Source organism: Mugil cephalus, chromosome 4 (genome assembly GCF_022458985.1).
Source record: "Mugil cephalus isolate CIBA_MC_2020 chromosome 4, CIBA_Mcephalus_1.1, whole genome shotgun sequence".
In the NCBI taxonomy this organism is placed as follows: Eukaryota; Metazoa; Chordata; class Actinopteri; order Mugiliformes; family Mugilidae; genus Mugil; species Mugil cephalus.
In genome coordinates this window covers 25,932,588-25,944,366 of record NC_061773.1, presented here as the reverse complement: position 1 = coordinate 25,944,366, position 11,779 = coordinate 25,932,588, and the positions used below count along the sequence as shown (strand labels likewise).

General features: G+C 42.0%; 1 protein-coding gene across 1 annotated transcript; it reads right to left on the bottom strand.

The window, feature by feature from the left end:
• On the bottom strand, positions 1 to 11,098 carry zbtb40 (zinc finger and BTB domain containing 40). The gene is made up of 12 exons (XM_047581938.1): positions 10,967 to 11,098; positions 9,970 to 10,157; positions 8,445 to 8,869; positions 8,125 to 8,321; positions 6,648 to 6,867; positions 6,171 to 6,569; positions 5,565 to 5,771; positions 5,275 to 5,439; positions 4,032 to 4,246; positions 3,140 to 3,305; positions 1,810 to 2,060; positions 1 to 676 (listed from the first exon to the last, which is right to left on the bottom strand). The coding sequence occupies exons 2-12, from the start codon at positions 10,119 to 10,121 to the stop codon at positions 452 to 454; spliced, it is 2,622 nt and encodes an 873-aa protein (XP_047437894.1). The 5' UTR covers positions 10,122 to 10,157; positions 10,967 to 11,098; the 3' UTR covers positions 1 to 451.
• Positions 11,099 to 11,779: the final 681 nt, after the last annotated feature.

Here is an 11,779-nt window from a genome sequence, read left to right as displayed (position 1 = left end):
TTTATAATCAATTTAATGCTACTTTAATGTCTTCTCTTTCAAAAACAAGGACATTTCCAGGTGATGAAGCACATGTTTGAACAGTGAACTACACAGTGACCCATTTATTCCACTGAGGATCCACAGACGGGGGCATTTAACTTCAGAAAGTAGTGAAAGATGAACAGTCTTTTCATAGTGTCGGTGAACGTAACGCAAACTTTACCCAACGATCTTTCACAGTATGTGGACTTCAGTGAAAAGTTAAGAGAACTTTTAAAGCTACACACCATACTCCTAAAAGTGTACGTAACATCTCTAAGTGGTCCGAAACGTTCGGAAACTGACGTAGAAACACGTGAGGAAGCAGCCTCAACTCAAGGTAATACGTTTTCTGCTTTCGTGTTTGGTTTTAAAAGTCCAAAATCTAGATCGGTAACAGCACAAGGAGTCCCCGACGTCAGACACGGTGTTAAGACTCAGACGCTGCCGGTTTGTCCTCACAGATGAAGGTGACTGAGCTGTTCAGCAGGTCGTACATGTTCACCTCCACCACATCCGCTGCAGATCTACTTTCTGTCCCACCTGCTAGAGCTACTAACACCTGTTGGCCATCACCGAGCTGCTTTTGCTCTTCGGGTAGAACGGTCGACTCCGTCCCTTCCTCTCGTCCCCCCGCTGGATTCTCTGAAATCTCCTGATTGGACAGAAAAGTTTTATATTAAATGTAAATAAAATGAAAATGAAGTGCACCTAAAGAAAATATTATTTCTATTATGTGAGGTTAATGTTAGTGTCTCTCTTTGACTCTTGTTAAGATTTTAACAATTACAATTACAAAAATTATTGTGAACCTTGATCTCAAAAATGCCCAACACCACTTTACAAATGAATGAAGTTTGAAGTTAACCTAGCATTTTGCTAGACTTATGCTAGCTAGTTATCTAGAGTAAAGGCTTAGAAAAATAGCAGCTACTGTTATATATACTGTGAAATCCACGTGTGCATGTGATTTATGTCCATGTAGATAGACACATTTAACTTTACCTCAGTTACTACTAAGTTATTATAGCTAACATGCTAATGTTATAATGACAATACTAAATAACAGTAAGACTAGTTTAATTTTCACTATTTCTCAGTAATTTCAACCTTTTAACAGTGATGGATGAACACGGAGACTGAGGAGAAGGTAAACACAGCTCCATGACTGATGAGGTGATTGGGCTACAAAACATTTTACAGCTCATTTAAGATATTTAAAGTAAGTAGATGCTGGAATATTTAAGTGAGGACCTTTTACATATTGACAGACGTTGGTAATAACATTTATAGACCTGTTAATGGTGAAAATAAGACATTTATTTCAACATAGCACATCCGCCCCATAGAGTTACACTGTAGAATCTAACCTCTGATGTAGCAAACATGGCGCCATGATTTGAGTTGGTCAGACTCTCTTTATATATGAGGCTCTGCTGTTGACCTGAACATACTGTCACCTACTGGTTTGAAATGTGCACAACACGCACAAGAAACAAAAAATTAACAACCTGGCTCATTTGCTGTATTATAATGTGCGCTCTAAAGTTCCAATTAAGCTTACAGTCATTTTTTATGATGTTTATGTGAGTGAGCTGTAATGTTTAGAACAGTGAAATGTACATTATGTTGCATTAAGTGAACCAAGTGTTTCAGTATCTTATTTCGTTTTATTTCACGGCTGCTCATGAAAACTGTTTTTAAATTATAGTTATTATGACCAAACAAAACCATATTATATTTAACATGTGAGTATTCAGCAGCTTTGTTTGAAGTTGTCGTCTTTACCGTGTATGAAGTGGAGGCCTGCTCCTCCTCCTCCCCGTTATCCTGCTCCTGCTCCTGCTCCTGCTCCACGTGGCAGGCCAGGATGTGCTCCTGTACTTCCAGGTGGGAGGTGCAGACCAGAGAGCACACAGGGCAGCTGAACGCCTCGCTGCACTGGTTGATGTGCTGGCTGCTGATGTGCTCCTGCACCTCCTCATCCCCACCCAGGACCGCGGGGCAGTAGGGGCAACGAGCTGCCACCGACTCAGAGTCTGGAGGAAACAGAAAAAAAGGGGTTTCACGAAAACCAAATCTGATGGAGGCTCAAAGGCGCAGGTTCTCACGGAGTGGTACAACGCCACAAAGCATTTTGTTACGAAAGCAGATGAGTTTATTAATTATAATTAGAAAACCTCTATTTGTCCCACAATGGGGAATTTGCAGTTTGCAGCAGCATACATAAGGGCAGAAAAATAACAAGAGTAAAGAGTGGACTGTGTAAAAGATTAATAATAAGTATTGGCTTTACTTTAAAATCTCACCATTACATATTGAAAGATTTCATAAAGATGTCAGTGACAAAATCTGAGGATACAACCAGGGCATATTTAAAAACATTGTATCCAACATTACAAAAGGATCTTTGTGCAAAAACAAATGGGGAAATTCCACTCTAATACATTTTCAGTGATTGGAAAAAAAAAAACACTGCTTTAGATGGGACAGAAGTATTGCACAAATACTGACCATGCTGTCAAATTTATACTGTCTGAGGTGGCATCCTCATTGTCATTTGCACAGATAATGATTGCATATTAAATGGAAAAAGAATTGAAACCATGAGGTGTAATAGTGTTGCGCACATTACGCCTGAACCTTTCCTTCACACAGCCAGGGCTACATTTCAGGCTTTATTAGAGATTTCTCTCAGAGAAAAAGAAGAGGTGAATAATACATTTTCAACATTTAAAAAAATAATAACTAAAATAATGAAAATAACCAAAAGAAAAAAGTTTTTTTTCCAGCTTCCAGCTGATTGCACTCTGCTAGTGTTGGAGGGACAATATATGGGCTGCATGGTCCACCCTGTCTCCAGCAGCACAGAGCTGCCTGTGGATGTGCCTTTCTGTAAATGTTGCCAGGGGGAAATATATATATATGTATGTATAACTATCGGTGAACACATCCTCACATTGGCCAATACCGATACCAGTAAAAAAATGGAAATATCAGCCCGATATCGGTCGATCTCTAGTTTGTACATGTGTGAACAGTCTGAATAAACTCTTTAAACATCTGTATCCTGTTCAGAATCAGAACCGCTTCAGCACAAACTACCCGTCGTCCTCACCTTGGTGCTGTTGGTGCTCGGCGACTTGGTGTTTAACCAGACTTGCTGCACTGGGAAAGAATTTAAAGCAGGTGTCACACTGGACCAGGGTCTTGAGCTGCCGGGTGTGGCTAGCGAACACGTCGGGGTGGTTGGTCCGGTTGTGGTACCACAGCCCTGAAAGTTGCTTATTGCAACAGAAAGACACATTTATACACGTGAGATACACACTAACACACTAATTGATGACACATGGTACGTTCCATTTACCTCGGAGCTGGGAATGACGTCACACCTGTGTTAGCGGCGTTCAGTGACAGAAGTTGGAAAACTAGATGGACACCTCTATGAAAGCTCTTGCATTGTCTGAATATAACTTGGTGTGTTCAATATTTACACTCATTTGAGTGCCAAGGTTTTTTTTTTTTTTAAATAAATAAATAACCAATATTATTCCTATAATGTTAAACTAAATTTAGGCTATTTAAGTTACACAAATTCTAAATGGAACAGACAACTTGAATCAACTCAGTTTTTTTCTAGAATTATTGGTTCTGTTTTGGTCTTGTTAGGCTGTTGTTTATAGTCATTGATAGCGCGACATATAATACACGAAAAACTTAAATTACACTAGAGCTCATTTCAACGTACGTATGTGGAAAAATACTGTCTGTATGACCCATTTAATGCAACAAAAAAAGTGCCAAAAAACAGGAATATTACAGGAGCTTCTAAATACTGTTTACACACGTGGCGGCCATCTTGGTAAATTGGTAACTTCTACGACTTTCTGAGCAGAAAATCTGACTTGGGAGATGTTCCAGTACTTGGAACTCGTAAATTCCAACTTCTGAGAGGAAATCGAACGCACCATGAGTTTCTTTCTCATGTTGTTGGATCAGGCTCCTCCTACCTGGTACGACTTGTTGCAAAGCTCACAGCTGAAGGGCTTCGTTCCGGTGTGCGTGTTCTTGTGTTTGTCCAGCAGGGCGGCGCTGGTGAACACCTTGTCGCAGCTGGAGCACTTGTGGAACTCCTTCGGGTGCAGCTCCTGGATGTGCTGCCGATGCTCCTCCAACGAGGAGAAGCTGAGACAACACTTCTGACAGTCGTGGGGCTCTGACAAGTCTGAGCAGGAAGCGGAAAACGCGGTCAGTGAAGCCACAGGAATGACTTGTTTACTGCATCAATAAGTCACAGATGTGGAGAAACATGGTGTTGTTAAGCTTAACAGACACAAAAAAACATTGAATTCTATTTTAAGAGCATCTTCAGCTCAGCCAGAAGGTGAATAACGATCTGAGGTCTGGATAAAAGAATCTGCGTAATTATTCAAATTAAAAAAGAGAAGATGAATGTCCATAGAAACTTTCCTGACTGAGTTCAAGTCTGGGCTCAGAGTTTCAGAGTTGGCCACTCAAACTGGAAGATTTTCTATTTTTGGAGTCATTATGATGCAGCTTCATCTGGATCCTTGATAAACTAGTTTTTAGTACAGAATGTGAACATGAACTCTACAAAAAGTCTCTCTCAAAGGTTTTAGAACAGTATCCTCTGGTATCGTTGGTCAGAGCTTCATCCCACATCAAGATAATGACCCAAAACTTTAGTCCAAGCTCTACCAGAACGACCTCAGGATAAAAACAAGATGGAAAGCTTGAAAACATGGAGTGGACCATGGCCCAGTCTCTAGACTTTAACCCCATGGAGCTGGTTTGTGATGAACTGGACAGAAGAGTGAAAGCAAAGCTCTCTACAAGTGACACACATTTCTGGGAACTTCTGCAAGAAAATTGGAAAGAACTTCAAAGATGTTTACTTTGATGAGTCAAAAATGTAAGATAGATTTTAGGTTATATATCGATTGCATGATTATTATTTTTTTAACTCCAGTTGTTTATTTGTTTTCATTAAAATGAGACATTAAACTGCAGAAATACTGGAGTGTTCTTAAACTTTTGACCGGTACCGTAGGTTGTCTGTCTCTCTGTGTTAGCCTTGTTTTAGACTGGTCAGGGTCTACCCCACCTCTTGCCCAGTGACAGCTGGGATAAGCTCCAACCCCCTGCAAGACCCTCCAGAGGACAAGCGTTCACAGAAAACAAATGAGTGAATGCATGAATGAGTGATTTCCACGGGTTAGGGTTGTTTCTTACTGTGAAAGGTGTGCAGGTGCACGGTGAGGCCGCTGGCCTGGCTGTAGCCTTTGCCACATTCCCGACACACATACGGCCGATCACCAGTGTGTGTTCGCACGTGACGCGTCAGCTCTATGGACTGAGCGAAGACCGCCTTACAATACTGACAGACATACATTTTACCTAAAAACACAGAAAAAAACAAAAGAAAGGTCACAAATACAGAGGTTTGTGTGTGCGTCTACATTCTAGCTTGCACAACAGCGCCCCCCCTTGTGAACAGAAACCTGTGTTTGTGCGCGTCTTACCCTCGGAGTGTTTCTTCTTGGTGTGGTAGGCGAGTGCCGCCGCCACACTGAAGCTCATGTCACAGTGTTTGCAGTGGTACGGTTTTTCTCCCGTGTGCAGACGCATGTGATTCTTCAGAGATGAGTTGGCGCCGAACTTGGCGCCGCATTCCTCGCAAGCGAAGGGCTTCTCCTCAAAGTGCTCGGTCCGTTTGTGGTAGATCATACCTGAAACACGAGCTTCAAGTTCAATATCTCTGCAAGCTTTTTTTTTTGGTGTAAATAATTAACTCCGTATAACAGGACATCAGCCATCAGACTGCTGAACAACAGCTGGACAACAGCTGGACGGCAGTGATCACAGGATGGAGCAGACAGCTGTGAATGTTTACGCCGTTGTCTCTTATTCATGTGTGATGTTTTGATTGAGTCTTATGTTGTTTTTTTGTTGCGTTTTTGCTTGTTTGCTGGGACTGGAAACTAAATTTCCCCCCCGTGGGATGAATAAACTGACTGACTGAGCTGCAGTTCCATGACCACCCGACTGTTGCACATGTTTGAAATTTGAACCCATCTATTATTTTAACGGCTTAATATTTAATACAGAATGATTTCGCGCTTTCCCACCTGACGGATGAGCGAACGTGCGTCCACAGAGGTCACAGGCCACCTTCTTCTTGACCCGGGAGGTGCTGCGATGAGCCACAGCCAGGTGGCGCTGCAGCACTCGGGCGTTGCTGAATTTCTCGGGGCACTGTGGGCACTGCTGCTCACACTCCTGGGACATGGAGCAGCGCTTCGTGTGGGCCAGCATTCGACACTTGTAATCAAAACTCTTCTTGCACCAGTGGCAGGAGTAGGGTTTAGTGTTGGAGCCGGGAGAAGAGGAAGAAGAAGGAGGAGGAGGTGATGAGTTTGTCGCAGAGTCTTTTTCACCATCTTCAGCCTCCTCCTTATTGTTTCCTTCTTCCACCTCTACCTCCCGTTTTCCTTCACTTCCGGGGCTTTTCTCTCGTTCTGAGTCACCTGTGATGAGCAGAGAGCAATGCTTAACAATGAGAAAGCGTAGGGACGTCCGCTCACACAGATGTCGCTCACATTTACCTCCGGTTTGGTTTCCGTCAAGAAGCTGCGCGTTCTCCTCCAGCTGCTCCAGCAGAGAGAGCAGTGATGTGGGGAGGAAGGAGGGTGAAGGTGAGTTCTGCTGAGACGCCCGGAGCAGCTTGAGAAGAGCGACGTCGCCGATCAGGCCCTGGTTCACTGCGCTACTCAGCCTTTTCGACACTGAGCTGGGATCTCCCTCCTCACAGCACTGACGCACAACCTGGCAGAGACAATTTAATAATAATATATAGAAACATGAAATACACGGCCCTCCAGAGGCTCTGATCTGGCCCATGGGATGAATTATGAATTTGCAAACATGCAGTTAACGTTGCTGCTCCCAAAATATGGAACAATATACCACTGCGCATTAGACAAGCTCACCTCACTGTCCATTTTTATTCCTTGACTTTCAACCCTCGTGCTGGGACCCTGCTCTTGTTTGGTGCTTTTTTAGTGTTTTTATTGTTTGTTTTATGTCTTATGTTCTTATTCTACCAATGTACAGCACTTTGATTTGACTCTGTCTGCATCTAAAATGTTCTATAAATAAAGTTGAGTTGAGTTAGTGACCTAGAACTGCACACAAATTTCTCCTATTTTTTGCACATTCTGTAATAGTGCAGTTCATTAAATGTAAACACTTACATCATGTTCTTCTTTGCACTAAAACAAAGGGAAACATCTGGAGTTAATCATAGGTTAACATGCTGTTGTGTCGCAGGTCCAATCCAAGCTGCACCTCTAACCACTTCCCCCTAACACTACCTCTTTATCTTTTAAATTTGAAGTATCCACCGGAAGTGTACTTGCAAATTCCACATGTGAGCCGTTTAATTCCAAACTGACTCGAGCTTTGTTTAGTGACGTGGCTGAGCTGTAGATATGTATGTGCCACATTCTTATTTTCACGCACTCTAATTCATTACTGTTGAAAATCCTTGACATTCTCAGTGTTTTAGTCCCATCCACGCCGTCTTTCTTGTGCAACCTGCTTTCTATAAGGCATCTTTAACCAATATTTTACAAGAATGCATCAAATGCCTTGTTAAAAAAAATTAATATAAAGACTGGAAAATTGTAGTGCCACAAACTGCAGTTCTTTGATTGAAAAAGTGAGTCAGCCCCATAGACTGTATATAAATATGGACACTGCATTTATGTATTTATTTAATTTTTTCACATTCTCGTGGTCCTACGGGGTCACTTTATGGACGGTTGGCACGGCAACTGTTTTTACAGCATCACATAATTAACTAGCTGAAATGAGGGAAACTGTTACTGAAAAAATTAAATTAAAAAAATTCTCGTGTATTTTAGTTTCCCATCCACTAACATGGAGGGGGTGGAGCTTATGATCTACACTGCAGCCAGACACCAGGGGGAGCTCTACTTGCTTTGGCTTCGCTGTAGAGGAGCTGTTCTGCCTCCATATTTATTCAGAGTACAGTAAAAACATTTCCGTACTGAAGCTTACCTCTCTCTCCTTTTCGTCCACGCTGCTTTGTGCCGCTCGGCTCAGCAGATCCAGGACCGATGACGCGTTCGTGGACTCCGCGGATTCAGAGGATTGTTTCAGGAGATCTGTGGCAGCAGACTCACTGGACGCTTCGCTTGCCACCGATGTGCCGTTTTCTTCCACTGCACTCTCTGAGGATTTTGCTTCTTCAGGCTCTGTGCACACAAACGCGAGTCCACTTGTCAAGTTTGTTGTGTTGTGTGGGATTGTATCAGGTTGCACAGCTATGACTAACAAAGCGTTCATTCAGATTAGTTATGCTTTCACTTGGAACTGACCTGAGGCGCCCACACGGGATCTTTTACATGTTGGTTCCTCTGCGTCGTCCCCGTCATCCTGACAGTGCTCCCTCTTCACCTCAGCGCTCGTCTCCACTGTGTCTGCAGCCGGGACGTCCCCGGGGGGCGATGCCGAACCTTCGGGGTTCACACACTGGGATTTGTCGATCACAGGATCACTTGTTGTCTGCACAGGGCTGGCTGGGGCCGGGGTGTGCTGGTTCACCAGGCTGGTGAGGATGTTTTTAAAGCCGACAGCCACGTCGAACATCTGCAGGCTGTCCGCAGCGGCAACGACGCGGCTCACGTTATGCTTCCCCATGGGCAGCTTGCCAGTGTAGACCATGTCCAGGAGACAGCCGAACTCCTGAGAGGAAACCACAGCTGTGTCGATGGAGATGGTGTCAGAGCCCTCGAGGAGAGACCTGAAGGAGACGAGATGCTTTTGATTCTTTTCTTTTCAAGTTCCCGTTTGACTTAAACCCAAAATAACAGCCCCACTACGTCGACCCTTTGTTAACTCATGGGTCTTTAACCGTTTAGCCAGCTACTAGAGAGACTCCCAACATGCCATCATTGTAGTGTCTATATATATATATATATATATATAGATATCTATATATATATATATATATATAGATATATAGATATAGATATACACATATATGGACCAATATCAGCCTAACATTTACCAGCTACTTTGGAACTACAGATGGAACCGCTCGTAGCAAGCGTAGCCAAAGCAAGTAGAGCTCCCCCTGGTGTCTGGAGTCTGCAGTACAGGTCATAAGCTCCACCCCCTCCACAATATAGGCAGTTCACACTCCTGCATTAAGTTGATGCAGAGGCTAAGGCATTGACGCAGACGCAGACCCTAGCGCTATATCTGACATGCACCTCCCTGGAAATGTAACTACACGCCGCAGCTTTCGAATTCATTGTTTTGGATCAATACAGAATCAGTAAGGTTAACTGAGGAGGTTTGGAGATACAGACATTTGTACAACTCTTTCCGGTCTCAGTGTTGAAGGTGAAGCAGGAAGTAAAAAAAAGACAGCGCCGACTAGTGTTTAGGTGGTGGTGTTACAGAGTGAGACAGAGTGAAGAGCGTACAAGGTGTAGGCTACATGTGTAGGTCACGGCCTCTAGATCCAGCAGTACTATAAGAGGAAGCGTCCATATTTATATATTTACAGTCCAACATAACCAAGTGTCCCAATGCAAACAATACCACAAACGTAGCACAGACTAAGGCAAATGCTCAAATGCACAGACATTCGCTTTCACTTTATGAAGAAATACAAACTTGCCCTCTAAGCCTTTTAAAGCGACTCAAGACCAGAATATCTGGAAATCTATCCACTGATATCATGTCTTTCTGCAGCATTTAACTACACCTCAACATGAGGCTAAAAGATCCAGGAAGATGTTTATGTGAAAGTCATTTTTTTTATCCCAGGGTAAAGAAAATACACTCGTACTTGCTTGGATCTACGTGAAATGATTTTGCTGGATGTAACTCTACCTGAAGAGCATGCTGGAGGCAGCCAGCACCAGTTTATGTGCACGGTGAGAGTTGTCCCCCACCAGGATGGTGCAGTCACAGAAGTGGCCCTCTTTTCTCAGGGCCCACAGCTGCTGCATCAGCTGGCTGCTGTAGTTGGGTAGCTCCATCATACTGTCTGATGGCCGGGAGGAACAATGTCCTTCTGTCTAGGAAAGAACATCACGTCACTTGAGAAACTGTCATGGTAATTGGAAGTTTTACTTTTTTAATTTACACGTGTTGTGCTCTGGAAGTGTATGAATTAGTTAAAATAAATAAATATTTGAAGTGGAATATATGAAAACATGGTATGTGCTACAATGTTACATATTAGAGGTTAGTCATTATGTATATTCAATCTACTTATCACCTCTTCAAAAAGAAATTTAGAGAAGAAATTAAGAGAAGTGGTGCGTAGCCAGGAAGTCTTTTTTTTTTTTAGTTCCTTGATCTATTCTGAAATTCTGAAAAGTGTGTGAAATTAAATATTTTTTGTTGTTTGGTCTCTGATTTGTTTCGACAATTTAAGGGATGAAATCCCATTTTTATCTCAGATCATTTTTGTTTGATAAAGTTATGTTTTACTTGTGACGATTGGATCATATTATGTTTATTTTTTACAGCTTTTGGTTAACTACTTAAAGCTGATGCAACATGTTAATATTTTCTGTACCATACTGTCGCCTTTTTATTATTATTATTATTATTATTATTATTATTATTATTATTATTATTATTATTATAGTTATTCCCTGCAGCTGTAACATCACAATTTCTCCACGGGGATAAATATCTTGTATTATCTTATCCAGGTTAAAGTTACTGATGTTGACAGGGTTTCCTCTCATATAAACAGCTCTAGCATTAAATATTATCCGTGCATCCGTTCCATTCCTGCTGTAGTTAAGGATGTAAACACAGTGAAACGCATCCGGACGCAGGAACACGTTTTTGGAGCGCAATGAAACCTCGTTACCTTCAAAATTCAAACGATCCGTTTCTTTATTTAAACGTTTCTGCTGAACAACGCTGGCGTGTGCAATAAAGGTTAGTCCTTTTGAAAATGGCGTCAGGCGCTACGGCGAGCAAATGGGGCCAGTTCCGGTTGGGTGGATGGGAAGTTCGCCTCTTTTCTGGGAGTCGACTATTTTGGGTTCGTGCATGTTTTCGTAATTAAATGTTCCGTTCATAAACGGTTATTAAATAAAAAAAAGATCGGTTGTTTGATTTCATTTTAAAATTCAAAAATTAAAATGAAATTCAAGACATTTTTTCTTTATCTGGGTCTAGAATGGATTAACAAAACTAAAAAACAAAACAAAACAAAAAACAAACAAACAAAAAACGCCGCTTCTAGTTTTCTGTGTCTAAAAACAAAAACTAAAATCGTTTGAAGACGGAATAAAAAAAAACGCCCGTTTTTTAATATTGTGTGGCCGGAAGTTGTCAGTTTCAAAGTAAGAGCACCTATAAGGACGGCGCTGTGTAACTAAGAGAAGATGATGAACATGGACGTTGTTTTTCGAAACAATAAAATGGCTGTAGTCAGAAATTAGAATTAGTACGAGTAAGGCAATAATTCGTTTTTTTTCACGTGCATGTAAACGCACTGAGTGAAGAGAACATGGCTGCAGAAAAGCTAAGCCGCATGTTTCAGGTAAAAACTAAAAATAACTACGTATAACGTTAATTAGGGTTTCTCTCACATGCGCGCCGAGATTTATACAGATGACAAGCCTTGTTTTCCCACGTCAAAAATCACGTCAGAGCGAGGTTCCAAAGACATTTT

Bases quoted from the DNA above. Each gene is read 5' to 3' on its own strand.
- zbtb40 (XM_047581938.1), bottom strand. From the start codon at position 10,121: ATGATGGAGCTACCCAACTACAGCAGCCAGCTGATGCAGCAGCTGTGG. The intron at 5,772-6,170 runs GTGGGAAAGCGC...CTCGTGTTTCAG, and splicing joins CACGTTCGCTCATCCGTCAG to GTATGATCTACCACAAACGG. The intron at 2,061-3,139 runs GTGAGGACGACG...TGTTTCCTCCAG, and splicing joins CGAGCACCAACAGCACCAAG to ACTCTGAGTCGGTGGCAGCT.